Source organism: Gymnogyps californianus, chromosome 3 (assembly GCF_018139145.2).
Source record: "Gymnogyps californianus isolate 813 chromosome 3, ASM1813914v2, whole genome shotgun sequence".
Taxonomy (NCBI): Eukaryota; Metazoa; Chordata; class Aves; order Accipitriformes; family Cathartidae; genus Gymnogyps; species Gymnogyps californianus.
The window spans coordinates 23,732,069-23,749,910 of record NC_059473.1 but is presented as its reverse complement, the minus strand read 5'-3'; the positions used below and the strand labels follow the sequence as shown (position 1 = coordinate 23,749,910).

The window sequence follows — 17,842 nt, the reverse complement described above, 5'->3', positions numbered from 1 at the left end:
ATAGTTGTTATTTCAAATAATATGTCAAGTGGCAAGCCCTTTTGAAAATCTGAACAGAAGGGTCGTAATAAGAGCCGTTGTGAACTGGTTAAACTTCTGGAAAAAATGGTCCATATTATGACACTTGGCCTCCATAAAAGCACATAAAAAGTTTCAAGCACTATATTCCTGAAAAGGTAACCCTCTCAAGTTCTTAGAAAAAATTGCTTTCTAAACAATCAAAGCCTCAGTTCAGGAAAACTCATTAGAACCTCCTTTCTGAATATACACACCTTCTTGGACAACATTCCTGATTCACACCAACTGTTGATACATTTGTGGCAAAACCAATCTTTTTTCATGTTTTCTCCCTTTAAAGAACATATAAATAACAACTGGGAAAACAGTGGAGAATTCAAACACTGCTTGGTAGATTTTGCAGTCTTGTAGTTTTGAAATTTTGGTTTAGTTGACAGGGATGATTTTCTTCAACAGTATGATTTTATGGTGAAGAAAATGTTTTTGCTTAACATGCTAAGTGCTGAGATAATCCAACCTATCTTTCATTAGCTAAAAAAAGATAATTTGTCCCTATTTGAATCATCACTAGACACATTTTATTGGGAGAAAAAAAAAATTAAGAATGCATTCTAATTTAGTTTTTCCTCTCATTTGTATCAAACAAATTCAAACCAATACTTACCAGCCTCTCCTGTTTGTCCTGATATCCAGTCTGAAGATATGCTACCTGCCATGTTTACTGCAAGCACATAAAATTCATACTCTGTGAATGGCTCCAGATCACTGACTGTGGTACTGGTCTGCGGTGGAGCCAGGGCATTTTCGTTAGGAGACTCCATAACTGGTTGAGGACTGAGCCATCCACTGCTTTGGAAAATACGAATTTCGGGAGGAAGAAAGTTCCCAGCTGGTTTTAATTTTTTTCTCATGTAAAGCTCATATCTTATAATTATGCCTAGAGAAAAAAGCAAGCCAGAAAAATCGGTGCATTTAAATGATTTCCGGAGTTCTAGTAAAACACCAATGCCAATATATTTAATGAGCTAAGAATCAATCAATCAACATCATTGAAAATATAGCATTAGAAGTTTTCTTCATTTCTGCTATTTTCATCCAAATGCTCACTTTGGCATTTCTTGCATTACACTTTATTTTCCCCTCCATGCAATTTTGGGATTTGAAAACAAATGGCTGGATTACAGTATGAGTTTTACTACCCTCACTGGAAAATGATATCCTAAAATTCTGATCAAATATTACTGGAAATTACTTCAGGCCTTTGATTTTCAAAGGGATTTTTAATTTTTTTTTTTTTCCCCCACAATGGGTAGGGAATTTTTGAGTGACAGTTCAATGCTAACCTTTTAGAACATACTACTGGATATGAGATGTGTGCGTGTGTCAGTTTTCCATCAATGTAAACCTATTACGTATGCAGGAAGGTCTCACCACTTTGGAAAAAAAAAAAAAAACTTCAGTATTGTGGTACGAAGTGATACATGGTCTAGGCTGGATTGTGGAAGTAGTTTAACTGTAAGAATAGACTGTAAGAAAGCTGACTGGAAATTTCCTAAATGGAAAAGATGAGAGACATAGCAAAGCCAGGAGATAATTACCATATAAAAGTATATATTTGGGGCTGTATTCATGCACAGAACTGGAGAGGTCGCTTGGGAGAAACAGCTTCTCTCTTTGTCTTTGGAAAGACCAGGAAATCTGACCAGACATCAAAAGAAATATGAGAGTATTGCTTAAATCTGCCTGTGCTGGCCATTACATGCATGTAACGGCTATGGAGTAAACTATGAAGAGTCTATGCTACAGGTTGAGGGACAAGTGCTAACAACAAGTATCATGACCTGCATTGTAGGAACTGCCCCTCTAAATACATACAGGCATTCTTGTGCGGGCATTCTTCCTGTCTAATCTGGTAATAGCTGGCAAATGAGATGTTTGAAGAGAAAGCTGAGCTCCCCATACACCGATGCCCATTTTGTGAACAGATCAAAATGCTTGCTTTCGCGTGCACAAATACTTGTGCATGTAAGTGCAAGTTTGCAAAACTCCATTGCACCTATATTAAAAAATAAAGCGTTTACCAGTAAAATCTGTGGCATCACAAAAGTATCCTACAACAGCTGCGTTCTCAGTTTCAAAAACCTAAAATATTATTACGCAAGTTAGACAAGCAACTCTTGGCAATCGCCTGATCCCTAACAAAGTTATACTGGTAATAGAATTAGTTACTACACATGACGGATGGTTTTAAAAACAGACTTCTCTGTTAATTCTTGGATTTTTTTTTTCCATAACTGTTATCTGCTTATTTATTCTTTATCAGGCCATATCGCCACATCTGTCTGAACTAGGCGATCTGGCAAATTAGGAAAAAACTAATTCTACTGTAAATGTTTAATTATAAATGTGATTTTTGCTGCAGCAGATGCCACTAAGGGCTAAATCTTGGACTCAACACATTCAGCTGGAGTTCTGGAGTCCAAAAGAATAAAACACAGACTCTGAGGATACATTTAGTGGCAGACAGGCAAATTAAGACAATGCCTTACTTCATTCTCAGTTTATGTCGCATGGATAAGGATGTTCTAACCAGATTTGACAAAATGCTGCTTTTTCTTTGCAAAATCTGTAACTTATAAAAGTAAATACAATGTCCTACCATTTGGTTTCTCAGGTGGTGACCATTCCACAGCCAGTTCTGTAGAGCTGATGGTTTCTATCATCGGTGGGTGTAGCCCTTCTGGAGGAGCTTGCGCAGTAATTACTGTTACTGGCTGGCTCTTTAAGCAGCCTCCACTAGTACAAGCTTGCACAGAAAAAACATACTTTGTAAATGGAATGAGATTCCAAATAATTGCTGAAGTTCTTAAGCCTTCGTACTGACCACAAGGCTGAAGATCAACCAAGCCAGTACATGTCAAAATGTATTTCTCTATGGGCCCAGAGTCATTGGAGGCGCTTGTCCAGTAAAGTAGAACAGAGTGGTGACTAACAGGAAAGATGGGATTTAAAAGCAAGCTTCCTGTAGGCGTCCCAGATTTTGTTCTGTATGTCACTGAGGCACTTCTTGTAAAACCATGAACGTTGCTCGCTTGGACGTAGTAGGAATAGAAGGTATATGGAGATAACATGGTATCGGTGAAGGTCTGAACACCTAAAACAAACAGGTGAGAAGAAAATTGCATCAGTCTAACACATGAAAAATAACTTTAATTTGCATACTTAAAGTCTTTCGACAAGTGTTTGTTAGACAAGACTTTTGGGCAGGCTGACAAGAATCCTCAGAGCAGGAGTGTGACAACCAGTTGCTGTGAAGGACACCGGCAAGTAGGAGCTTGCCATGTGTCCCGTTTCTGGTTTTGTCTCCAGAGAAAAGAATGGCCACAGAGGCTAGAAACTTGGAAGAGCTGCACTTTATGGGATGATAGGATCCCCATCCTATGGGCCTTCGACTCGAAAGAGCCACAGAGAAAAAAAGCACGCAATTAAAAAAAAAAAAAGAAAATAAGAAAGAAAAAAAACCCAGCAAGACTGCTATCAGCAGCAGCAACTACCACAAATCCTTGCGAGATGACAAGTACCTCCTGAACTCGGTTCTAGGACCTCCCTGCCTCAGAACCCAACTGCGCTCTAGAACCATATGCTGACCTGGAACCCGAGCTAGAACCTTGAAGTGATCTGGAACCATCAAGCGAGCTAGAACGCGAGCTAGAACCATCGAGCGAGCTAGAACGCGATCTGGAACCACAGAGTGAGCTCTAGAACCTTAAAGTGCTCTAGAACTTGATCTAGAACCATCAAGTGAGCTAGAACATGATCTAGAACCAGAAAGCGATCTAGCACACGATCTAGTCCGTGATCTGGAACCAACGAGCAGACTAGTCCGTGATACGAAATCATCAAGCCACCTACAAACATGTGGAACCACCTACTTAGAAACATGATGTAGAAACAACGGGTGAGTTAGAACATAACCTGGAACCACCAGGCGAACTAGAACCCAATCTAGAACCACACAGCGAGCTAGAACCCGATCTAGAACCACAAAGTGAGCTAGAACCCGATCTAGAACCACAAAGTGAGCTAGAACGTGATCTAGAACCACAAAGTGAGCTAGAACGTGATCTGGAACTTGCTCTAGAACCTTAAAGTGCTCTAGAACTTACTCTAGAACTTAGTGCTCTAGAACTTACTCTAGAACCATGAAGCAATCAAGAACGTGATCTAGAACCATGAAGTGATCAAGAACGTGATCTAGAACCATGAAGTTATCTAGCACCCGATCTAGACCCGCCTCCCTACCAAACACAAACAACTGCACGAATACCACCCTAGCTCCACAACCAACTAACCCCCGAAACCCAGCCTCTGGAACAGATCCGGACTCTAGGGCCAACCCAGACTCTAGGGCCCCAGGTCTAATGTCGACAGCAAGGACATTACTTTCCCCTTTTCAAGTACAGGGATTGGAAGAGTCAGATCACCACCACACTGATGTGATGAACACCTGATCACCAGGTAGTAACTTTATTTCAATAGGAATATAGGCTAGATAAAATTGGATAAAGCCAAAAGGTAGAAGGTTCTACATTCCTCAGGTGAGCAATTCCACCACATATTTAGCTACATTTATAAATAATTAGAACCAATGTGATTTGGAGTTAGAATTGTAAGTAACTTTTGGGGTGGGGTTTTTTTTTCACATTTTAAAGCAAGTATTTCATTTTATCCTCAAGACAAGTATTGATTTCTCCTGAGTCTCTGATTTCCCAGAACAGTTAGGAAAACATTGTTTTAATTGGGCATTCTGCAATACTATCAGCCAGATCACCAGGCTGATTTAGAAGATTATTCTTAATTTTCCTTGGGAAGTTCAGTGTTTCTATAAAACTCTCATTTAGTCTTATGATAAAGTTCATCCAGTTGCACTCCCTGGTCATTTCATAAGCATTACAAATTCCACACTATACTGAGAAAAAAGTAACATTATCAAAAGTTCTGACATCATTAACAACGTCTTCTTGATATTCAAACACCAGCAGACGATTTCACATCATTAATTAGGGGGATTGCCAGGAAATGTCAAAAATGTTTTTTGAAACCAAATCTATGTTGTTACATAATAACGTTTTGTTAAATAGAAACATGCTAATGTCTCATTATCCAATACATTCAGAATTTTTCACTCTACAATGTAGGTACAGTCTTGAAATAACATCCTCAACAATGCACTCAGTTTCAAGTACATTACTAAGCACAAATTTATGACAACAAAGCTTTTCTTTTGAAATCAATTCATATTTTTACTAAAGTTAGGCTTTTAAACCTAATTAAGGAATTGAAATATTTTCTACTAGCTCTCTAACTTTTTTGTAATGTTTCTTTCTCTCCTCTCTATCACTTAATCCCATGCTTACATGGGGTCGCATACCTTTCCTCATGGTATGTACTGCAGAGTGTCCAAATTCACAGCATAAGCCACAGAGTAATCAACTGTAGCACAACGGCATGACCCAGAACATGAAAATGTTAGGTGCATTCTAAAGGATCTGTGCTTCCACTGAATAATTGTCTTTTTTTTTCCTCTAGGGTACATGTCAATAATTAGAAAGACTCAACTTCTGCAAAATATTAATGCTGCATTGGTATGAAAATGCGACAAACTAAAGAAGCTGCTAGAACAGAAATTAAACCTTAATGGCATTAAACCACATCTATCTTCCTAAAAAAAACATTTGTGTGCCATATATACATAAAACCAGTATCCAAATCCATCTCTTTTTCGTTGATAAGAGGATCAATAGTAGCGCAAAATGGCCTTTCCAGCTAGGACAGAGTGTTGAATCCTTGAGGATTGCCTTCTGAGGATCCCTTTGCAAGCCTCAACATGAGAGAAGTGGTGCTGCTAAAGGCGAAATGAGGAGCTACACTGATAGCTTGACAGAAGGTGCTAAAAGTTAGAGGCTACAAAAAGCTTTCCTAATCTGTTAACAGTTTAAAACTGGGAGGATGAAAAAAGGAGTTTAAGCACATTATGGTCTCTTCCATTCACCCTAATTCTTTATCTGGGACTTTGCCTCTTTTAGATTTTGGAGCCTGTGTATATTTGCAGGGAATGCTTTTGGTGAGTCAATGTTAAAGTTTTTCAGATTAAAAAGTAAAAAATTATCAGTCATTTTGGGCAAATCAGTTTGTCAGATTTTAGACTGGGGCATTCATCTCTTTCAAGCAAAATTAATAACACAGAACAGTAACTCACTAAAGGAAAACAGAATAACATATTCAAAATGAGAAATAATTAGGAAAAATTGCACATATATATAGATATGTATACACACACACACAAAATCTTTGATGTCATCTTACTATAAATACTTACTATAAGGGTGGTAGTCTTTGGTTGTGTAAATTTCAGCCTCATCCCTATACAGCTGGTAAGTAAGCCTGTTAGAATTTGGAGAGTCAGGGGAACTCCACGAAAGACTGATAACAGAGGAATTGAGAACTACTCCTGTAGGAGGAGGTTGCTGGAATGGAGCTAAAACATACACAAAACCAGAAGATGTAAAAATGAAGGTAATCAATAATCACACAAATTTAAATAAAAATGCAAAGAAACTGCTAAGTTTTCTTCAAAGAAAAACTGTCAAGTAAATATACAGTCTCCCAGGCAAGACATTAACAGACTAAACTGATCCATCCAAATGCTCTCCAACAAAGCTTTTTATCCAAGTGCATGAAACAAATTTATACATTTAAACAAACGACAAATAAATGTAATGCCCCTTCCTCCCCCCCGAATTAAAGCAAGTACATCACAGTTTTCCAAACACTTTTTTTTTTCTTTTTTTTAATGTATTTCAAGACCTCTATAAAACAGGAACATGTTTATCTGGTCACATTATTGAAGTCTATACTTCAATTATAATTTATTTTTTCAGAGGATTCATTCCATTTTAGCATAGGCCAGGCATAACTTCCTCTAATAGAATAGAATTGGAAAGTCCAACTAACTACAAATTTTACTGAAGTGTTACAATAAGCCTACTTAATCAAATGACAAAAAAAATAAAAGGGCAAATTTTGAAGGTTGTTTAGGCAATTCACTTCCATTTGTTTCCAATGAAATTTAAATCAATGAGAGCGAGGTGTTTAACATTTTAAGAAATCAGCTTAAGATTCTTATTTACCAAAATACTACTCTGCTATCACCTCCATTAACTTTGGAAAATGTGCTACTTAATTTCACCAGTATCAATAAAGACAAGAACAAACCTGAAGTTCACAAGCAAAAAGTCTCACATTTTCAGAAAGAGCAAAGTCCCTCCCACGTCTCTTTTGTAATCCAGCTGTACAATCATGGTCCTTTCTAAGATAATGGCTATTACTCAGAAGTTAAACTTTATATGCATAGATAAACACATATACATATATACACACATGTGCACATAAACATACGGTTTTACGGTTGGACTCGACGATCTTAAAGGTCTTTTCCAACCTAAATGATTCTATGATTCTGTATTTATGTTATTATTCAAGTCAGAGCATGAGTCCATATCCTGCTATGAGATCTCCAGCCAGCCTGTTATACTACTCTGACCCTTAGTACACCGTGCATTAGCACAGAACAAGACTGGTCTGTTTTGGCAGCTAGTAATTGTTATAGCTTGACTCAAAGGCAGGCTGTGTCGCTTCCCTACCCTCTTTACCAAAGGAGGGAAAACCAGGGCAGTGTAGATCTAGAGGAAAACATTTTGTTCCAGGAATGAGAATAGCCGAGGGCAGCACAGAAATCAGCATACGGAGTAAGCTACCAGAAGCTGGATCCAGAACCACCCAATAAGTTTTTCTCCCTTACATTAAGCATTATAGGAAAATACCAACATTAGAAACATGTGGCTTTTCATTAATTTTTTTCTCCTTCTGTTTATAAACTATCATCATCTTCATTACATGGATATTTGCTTAATACACACAGTTCACCAAAAGTTAGTTATCAAAATCCTTTCAGCCAAGCTAACAGGAGACAAGAAGCAAAGAGTGAAGCTGCAGACAGAAAATGACATGAGGACCTCAAGCCACACAAGTGATAGATGTAGAGACTTACGCCAACATCGGTGGGTCACATCACATATGGGTTTTTAATACAAATCTAAACCGTGAGTTGAAGCTCTTTATTTAGAGTAAGATAATGAAAAGCCCTACTCCTACTGCAGTCTCTAAGCCAAGAAATAGCAGAAAATATTTCTAGAATTCATTGGATTGAACAGAACACATCATCATCATCCCCCATTAGAAAGCATAGGTTGTTTTGCTGCCAATCTAGAGTTTTTGAGTCCAGCTGAGTTAGAAAGTGAATGTATGCTAAAGTGTCTACAGGAGTTAAGTTTGAGAATCAAAGGAAATAAGTGCTTCTAAATCCCTTTGGCATTTTTGAAAGTTTGTCTCCCTGTAATACACGCTTGCAAGACCCAAGCAATCATAGAAATTTACCGGCATAACCTTCATTCTCCATTCTCAGTCTCACACTACTGCATATTGCTCCCACGTTTGCTGTTTTGCATTTTAGGTGTGTAAGCAAAGTACTGTATTTCAGACTTTTTATGGAGCATCTAAGATATTGTTGGGCAGAAAAATTTAAAATAGGTCTTTTCCTTAAAGAATGTTAGTTGGACAGTGACGGCAACTTACGTTTGCTTCCCTTGGCAGACTTATAACCAGTAATGGTATGTGCCAACAAAATACTGTTCTGCAATGAAAGTAACCACAAATATCAAGCTAGGCAAAGCTCCATATCTGTGCAACAAGTTAAAATATTTTGGTATGAATAACCAAAAGAGCGCAATTGCTATATCATTTATGTCCAGAAGAGGACTCCGCTTGTCATTTAGAATACTGCCTGATGTATTTTTTTCTAACTAAAATCTATGATATTATTTATCTATGTCATATTATTATTAATCAATTTTATAGTTGAATTGCCATTGACCTTTATCCAATGTATATCCCAACATAAATAAGTAGGTTGGTTTATGTTTGTAAAGCACTTTGAAGATGAACAGCATCATAAAAGTGCCATGCATTATTATTATTATACATTCAGTTGAAATATCCTACATTTTTTAAAGAAACAACAAACCAATCAACTATCTGCACAATGAATAGATACTATGCCTTCTACAGAAGAGCATGGGGAAAAACAAAACAAAACTGTATCTAAACAATTCCAAACTTTGAGAAAAAAAAGTCATCTTTGGAAACAAATCAGTCTCTTCATTCTATCCCATTTATAGCACTGTGCATTCTGCAATGCATATTATTTGAAATTTAAACTGATTTACACTGAAATACAAACTGGAATCAAAGTGAGAGCTGTCTGTCCTTGTAAACGAACTCTTTGTGCATGTACATCTCTGCTTGCAAATCTATAGTGTGCACATATCACAATGATGAATATCATATAAATACCTATGCAGAATACACAAATAAATATTTTCTTGACGGAAGATGCAAAAAACATACTCCAGAGATTGCTTGGGAATGTCTAACCCTGTCGTTGCATTACACGTGGCTACCTGAGCTAACTCTCACAGTAGGACCAGTATGGCCATTATTAATTAGGCCCGCTGACAGAAATAACCAATTAGCATCTGCAGAGTACCTCATTCACTGGTTACATGACTTCCAAGAGTGGGCTGTTAACTGTGTACAGCAGTAAGGTGTGTCACAAAAATGTAACACAACTTTTTCAGAATTGGCTGAGGTCCTTCCCACACAGTTTGGCATTGTATGGTATGATGTACTCAAAGCCCATTTCTGAACATTGACCTGAAGACCGCTTCAAAATTTAATTTTCTTATTACACATGTTTTTCCTCCCCTTTAAAATCCCTGCCGGCTTAGAGACTGTGCACTGGTGAGCAAATCTGAACATTTAATTTTGACTAACTACAACACAAAGGCTGAAATTGTGCCATCTCTTCACATCCAGACTCACTGCAAGGGCAGAAGTGCAGATGTTCCATTGCAACGTGTTTCATTACAATTCATGATCTGATCCTCAACGTAGTGTTAGCCCCGCCTCACACATGCCAGTTTATGATGCTCTGTTACACCACATCGCATATTTTCCCAAACTGACTGAAAAAAAGCCCCAGGAGGAGAAAGGCAAAGCTACACTGCCCTGAGGAGCGGACTTTGAATCAATCACCAGGAGCAGGTCTTCAACAGACCTTCTGTTCTTCAGACCCTCTGAAGGCAGGTCTCCTGCCTCCTGTCAATGGCAGGAAAGGGGGCTCAGCTGCAAGTTGTACAAATACTATTGCATTCATGTGACTAAAAGGTGAACTCTGCGTTGGTCACTAGAAAGAACATGGCGGGAAGTGCAAGGGAACGGTGGGCCGTTACTTCTCCCCTGGGTTAGACTGCAAGCATAAGCTGTGTGTATGAAACGAGGCATTCTGTGCATCACTCTAGACAACGCTCCTAAGATACTCACAGTGAAAATCACCCAAACTTCAGGGACCAGAAATATGAGGGGAAAAAAAAGTCAAACCTAGTTTTAGTACTGCTGACCTAATTTAATACTCACTAAATCAATAAAAAAACATTAATTTGAAAGACATGCTTTTAAGACCTAAAATCCACTTACTTTTACTGCAGCCAAATAGGTTGTGGACATCCAAATTACTAGCATTGGGAACACAGTTGTCACATTTCAAGCCAGTTACAAATTGTTTACAAACACACTGTCCAGTAACAAGATGACAAGTCCCACTAATGGCTCCTGCAGGATGACAATTACAGTGCTGACATCTACAAACAAAAACAAATCAAGGAAGTGATCAAAACACATTAACATTTCAGTTAAGCACAGTAGGGTTTTGTTTAAAAGATTCTTGGGTAACATAATTAAAAAAATCATAAACAGTTCAGTAGCCTGAGACGCAGTGGAAAATCTATTAGCCTGATAAAAAGAAAGTAACTTACAAAAAAGGTGCCCATTATAAAAACAAACATTAACATCTCAATGCCAGAATAATATTGTAATTTAGATAAAAACTGCTTAGAATTAAAGAGCTTTTATATGTATTGATCCATACACAAACTGGATAATACTGTTTGGTAATAACCACATTATGCACTCAGTCCTGCAACACTTACTCACACAACCTTTCTTGCAGAGCTGTAGAGTTCAGTGATACATATGTAACCGGTTTCATAGGTTTGCGCACAAAATATGCAACTTTCTAACTTAGAGGAAACTAGGCTGTTGTTGAAAAAGAAATTAATTAATAATTTCTTGTCCACAAAGGCAACTCGAAGTTGAAAAAAAAATAACACACTGTGAATAAAGGAGAATGAATGTAGACAAAAATTGGGAGAAAAAAGCCCTCAGATTAAAACAGTGAAAGGAAACAAAATAGCAGAAATATGAATATTATAACAGAAAGCACATTTTCTTTGCAGCCTGATGGACAAAATTGAAAATAACCAAAAAGAATATTTAATTAAATGTGTAAATTAAATTATTTTTTAATTAAAAAGAACAAAAAAATTAAAAGCATTGATATCACAGAAATGCCACATTTCAATTCTGTAAATCTCTCTGGCATCAGTAGAGTACTTTCAGGATTAATTTATGCTTTGGCTTTTGCATGTGAAACCTCTTGCGATCAACTTGTTTTTCGCTTGATATACTATTTCCCCACTGGCACTTATTTATAGCAGGGATACCAATGTTAGATTATGCAAATATTCAAAGACTCAGAACATCTCAGAAGTTAAGCAAAGCAATTTTTTCCTTACTGCAAATATTGTTATGGTATCCATTGCAATACAGACTGCCATTATTAGTCATAACAGAAAGTCAACAATGACAAATAAAACTTTGTACTTTAGATTCTAATTTCACTATATTTTAATTGCTGCAGACTAAAAGAGTTTTGAAAAAACACGGACTGGGAGAAATGTGGGACTCTACAGTGCAGCTAAAATATACTGGGAAATCTACGCTTCACTCCTCTTGCCCTGAGCTGGCAAAGTCCGATTCTCAGGCATAAGCAACATCAGCCTTGAGGGAATCATAAATTGCTCCAGATGCCAGGTCCCAAGATGATGAAACAGCAAAAAGAGCTTGGAGAAGTCCAAGGGAGAGACAGTCATGCCATGTCCCCTTTGCTCTGCTAACCCTAAGACTAGACAAGAGTTGTTGATTTATATTTGGCTGATCTTTCCTTGGCCACTTTCACCAGATCCAAGGAAATAGGTGGTGGTGCCTTTACACAAGTTACTTTGCCATTTTCCCAGTCATCACCATCACCTTGCTCTATCTCTTTCTATCTATATGAAGGCAGAAATAAAAGTGAGTTCAGTTATGTTTTAGGTATCGGCTTTTTAAGGCAAGGGAGAGACGAGGGGAGGGTGGAAACTGTTTTCACATTAGGACACTAAAATTCAGGTCAATAATCACTGAAATAGACATTAAATGTGACAGATCTTTAAACAAGTTTAAGAAAACTCTTCACATACATTTTCTGCCCATCACAGAGCTCTCTCTATTGGAGTTCCTTTACTCCACAGCAGCTCGTGCTGTGTGATCTCCTGGGTAATCATTCAACACCCTTAAAAAGGCTGATAAAAGCTAAAGCTGCAAAATAAGCTGCAAATTTGTTTTATGGACTAATATCCTTTTGGGAATAAATAAAATACATTCTCTCTTGGAAACCACTACACTGTAGTTTGGTTTCTTTTATAGTCAAGAGAAAAGGGCAATTTTTTCAAACTGTATTAAGTCTTTTCATCTGTAGACAGTGCATCCAAATCCCCCTTCAAACAGAGGTTTTGTTTAGACAATTTGAATGTCATGACTGAAAAAAACAGTTTAGAGAAAAAACAAAGACAGAATTATTTGCTCAATAGGACAGTACTTTATTATTTCATAAGTTCATTACATGATGATATTTAGTACATATTTAGTTGGGGGGTGGGGGGTGTTAACAAAAGTGTCTCAATAGATAAACAGTAAACGACAAGCTTCTCTTACTGCTCCTGTATATCACGGCACCTCTTATGAATAAGGGTCCTCTGAGTATTCCAGTTTTCATTATCATTCACACATGAGACAATCAAACTCACATACACGTACAGTCACAGCAATAGTTTTCAGTGCCTGGCAGGGTGGGGCTGCTTCTTTCTGCTTGTTGCATTTTCTTCTAGGAAAAGCGTAGGCTCCCTACCTCCACCTATACTGAATTAGGCTCCAGATCCTGCAAACAACAGCATACATGTCATCATATTCTGTTCCACAGGACTACACATTGTATTTGTGTAATCACATGCATAATTTTCTTAAACTGCAAAACACTAGAACTGGCTTTGTTGTTATGCATAGTTCATGCTTTTCAGTCAGGATTAAGGATTCAGTCAATTAAGGATTTTTAAAAAAACTAATTCTTTGAAACTTTTAATCATGTGAGAAGTATTTTTAGCATTCTTGTTAAATGCTACTTCTTCAAGATACTCTGAGTCAAATATATTTGAGTTTTATTAAAACAGAATTATATATAATCAAGGAAAACAGACTTTTAAAACATGGAAAGAGACATGTCAGGCCAAGATGAATTGCAATATTGATTTTGTGAGGATAAATGGTTTTTGTAATATTAATATAGAGAAACCTTTATTACATTGACTCTCTAGGTGCAGTTAGAGCCTCTCCAGCAATCTGTTTAAAATCTTCATTTTTCATCCTTATGGGAAAACCTCACTTGCTAAATGGATTTCATAAACAGTAATCTGTCAAGATATATATATATAGATAAACAATTTGTGATGTTCATTGACCAGTTCATTATAGTAAACAATACAGAGGTAAAGCATTTCAAATGTGTACCAATGCCCACAACCATTACAGATCTGTTCAGACCACTGCAAACACCCAGTATTTCTAATTCTTTAATTGCTGAGGAAGTTTTCCTGCATCATAAACTGAAATGCATTAAAAAATACGGAGTTCCTGTTTTATCTCAAAAACATCATAAGATAAATCAGCTCACATATACATGCCTCGGAGTGGGAGAATTTTAAAGCCTCACAGTCTCTGTGTGTCACAACTTTTGCTTCTTTTCTGCTATTGTGCCAAGACAGATATGTCTTTGCCGCTACAGATAGCTCATATCCTTTTCGTTCTGTAACCACAGAGTCCTTAAAAGACACTTGGAGCAAGGATGGTTTAAATTACTTTGCAACTTTATAGATAAAGAAAAAGCATATTACTCTTTTTAAGAAGATATTAACAGTTAAAGAAATGGATTAAAATAGATTAACAAATAAAGACTTGGATTATCATTTTCAGTGGATAAACGTTTCTGCCTGAGGAACAGAGGTACATTGCCCAAGTAGATGATAACCAAAAGGAAGCCAAGCATATGCAACACAAGTTAATCATGTTAATGTACTACCAGAGCAGTCTTCAATACTGTCACGAGGATTAAGTAGTATTAAGGCATTAAAGCCAACTCTGATTCAAATTCCAGAACTGTAAAAACTTTCTATCTTTACAACAAGATCTGGATCTAGATAATTCTAGATATTTCCACATTTTGAATTTCAGACGGCAGCTCAAAATGCAGCTAATTGAAGGCCAATATCTAGTTCAGGAAAGCTATGCTTAACACAGACACAAACCCCTCCATCACCTGCTAAAACTAGGGGGGGGAATCTATTCCAAGTAACTAAAAAAAAAAAAAAAAAAGGATCATTAATAATAAGGAAAATATATTTAAAAGGGAACTTTAATATTACATAGATTTCATTCCTTACCATTAGAAATGACAGGAAGTGAAAATAGGAAGTCCTTATTCCTACGGATTACTTTATGGCCATTAGCAGATGCCTCTGTGACCCGCAACAGTAAAAAATAATTTTTAAAATCTCCTAATGAGTGACAGTAACATAAAAGTTAAAGTGAAAAATCTGCAGAATAATGTCAAATATATGCAAGACGACAGTGGTAATCACTGCCTAAAAGCATGTCTACGCCACACTGGCTGAGGGAAAGGAGCACAGGGAGGGGAACGTTGTACAGATTTTGCTTCTGCCTGTGGGTTTGTTTTTTTTTTTTAAAGGCAAAAATACTAAATATAACAAAACAATTTAACACCATCAGCCTGCATGAAAATATGATAGCGTTAGAGCTGTGCAATCTTTCTGGACAATATTTAAAAGCAAATTGAGATTGTGGGGATTAAGCAAGAAAGATGATCCTGGAAAAGAAAGATAGAGCAATAGTTGGAATAACAATGCACTACCTATAGATATGTTTTTCCCCTTACATTCCAGGGAATATATCCATATAATTTCAGTGTACCTAGAGGCCCCAGGCTACATTAGATAAACAATTTACCCTGTGGCACATAACTAAATGCTGAAAAAGAATACACTGCTCCAGAAAAACTGATTTTTAAGAGGAAGGGTGCTGTGAGTATTTCTACTGCTGCTGCTAAAAGAAATTTGGAAAGACAGGGATATCTTTTACTTTTTTTTTCCCATTGAAATATCTTCCTGAGATCTCTAAAAGCATTCACTGGTTATAAGAATGGCACATTATGTGCATTTTAATAGTCAATGATTAACACCTCAGAAACCAACACATCTTCCTGAAGATGCAGAGAATGTGTAGAGAAATAATTACCAAATAGCTATAACATTAGATAGCATTAGCATTATACAGCTTTCATGTTGTTTCCGCTTATATCTGTGGCAAAACTTCTATTTCCTTCAGCTTATGGGAGCACAGAGGATTGCATAACGTACCGCACGTAAATCAGAGTGCACACATGAATTCAGACAAGGATTAATGTAACTAGAGCGCATCTTTTCATGTCACTAAATCTTCAAATGAGCTACTATGAGAAAAAAGTAACGAGGAGGTTATAAGTGACCTGTAAAAAAGAAACACTCACCTCCCTGTGACAGAGTCAAATCCAAAATAAAGTTCTTTGCAACGTTCACATGTCTGTCCTGTTACAGAGGCATCTTGGCAAGTACATTGGCCAGTTAGTTTATCACAGATCTGATTCACTGAACCAGCTATGTGGCACAGGCATGGCAGACAGCCAGTGACACTGGATGGAGAAAAATAAAAACCTGGAAAAGAAAGGGATTTGGAGAATAGACAATATGCAAAAAGCGAACACAGTGAGATTATTATTAACTTGTGTATAATCAGGGATGAAACAACAGGACCAAAGCTTAGGTAACACACACATCAACTCCAATAAAGCAATATAGTCCTCCTGCAGAGCTGAGCTGCTAAATCTTCTCATTGGCCCTTTGTGAAGCTATTACTCATCCTCCAGTTGCCAACTCCAATTTTTTATTCTCTCTCTTCAGACTTTATTTTAGAGCAAATGCAAAATAGGGGGACTACATTAACGTGTCTGTGGGGAACGTAAAGACTCAAGGACATGAGAGGTACTAATGAATGCACCACAAGCAGTAGAAACATAAAAAATAACATACGAGAACAGACATTTGTCCATTCTAGTCTGGGATCTCATCTCTGACAATGGCCAGCTGCAAAACACAAGAAATGCACATATTTTCTTAAGAAAGTCTCTTAATCTTTCTCAACCAGTGGTTGGCTTAATCCTTGAAACATGATGATGTTTCTTAGGAAAAATGACATTTGATGAGCATTCCCAGGTCTACGTAAAATCTATATTTTACTCCCCCTGAACATAGAGCCTGTATCCTACACAAATACTTTTACAGAAACTAATAAACTGGTGAAAAAAGTCACTTATCTGCTATTAAAAAGCTTTCATTCTGAATCCTATCTTTTGTTCCTGTATTATTTCCAATTATGAACTGGAGCATTCACTTCACCTTCCCCACAGTATATTTGGTATGCTTCTGCTATACTATCTTTCATCCTATTGCCCTCACGAGCAATCTTTATCTATGCAAGTCTCTAACACATTACTGATAAATACAGTTAGATAGAGTTTATACACCTCTAATCTGGTCATTGAAGAATTTACCCATTATTCACAGCCTTGCCTGAAATTCCAAACAAAAGAGCTTTTACACACATTTTTTTAATGATGCTGTACCACTTGCATAATCTATTTTGCTATGTATGGACTTCTTCCATTCTTACTAGTTCGTTTTGTATATATCTGATAGAAGACAATTCAATGGCATACCAGTAAGAAATATAATGACATAATTTTCCAAAATTATTTTCTACTTTTACCTGATTATTAATGGACATTTAACTGGGTTTTTCACACAAATTGCTCTGCTCTTTTTTTTTTTTTTTTTTTTGAGTGGTACAGTTGATTAAAAACGTGGCAACATATGAGAGTTCTGCAAATGATGATGGTGACACAGCATTAACTGGCACTAGTCAACTGCAAGTACCTGTCTTTGAACGTTAATCCTAAGATAGGGCCATTGATAGGAGTTTCTGTCTCTGTCAGCTGATTGCTATTAATTATTATTGCACAACTTCAGTAGAAGAATTTCAGCCGTTACTCAGATACGCAGTATTTGCACAGACTTCTCAGACACTTTCTCTCTCTCTCTCCAGATAAAGTTCAATCAGTTTCTTCTTAGTCATGTTCTCAGTTATCGAATCTTTTTTGCTGTCCAATAACTTCCTGATGTCCTATTTTATAATAAAGAGCCCAAAACTGTATTGTAACATGTCATATCGCCCAAGGCCTTATTATTTATTTTGTTGTACAAGAGATAGCTTTATATATACACCCCTAGGGTGGTATTCTCTGTCTTTGCAGCAGTGTTGCGCTGTGAGC

General features: G+C 37.0%; 1 protein-coding gene across 1 annotated transcript in view; it reads right to left on the bottom strand.

Annotated features, from left to right (window-relative positions):
- USH2A (usherin) overlaps positions 1-17,842 on the bottom strand; it is a 396,109-nt gene that overhangs the window by 301,092 nt on the left and 77,175 nt on the right. The window contains 5 exon segments of the mRNA XM_050894852.1: positions 683-955; positions 2,678-3,172; positions 6,398-6,556; positions 10,672-10,835; positions 15,986-16,169. Coding sequence (XP_050750809.1) covers positions 683-955; positions 2,678-3,172; positions 6,398-6,556; positions 10,672-10,835; positions 15,986-16,169 — 1,275 coding nt within the window.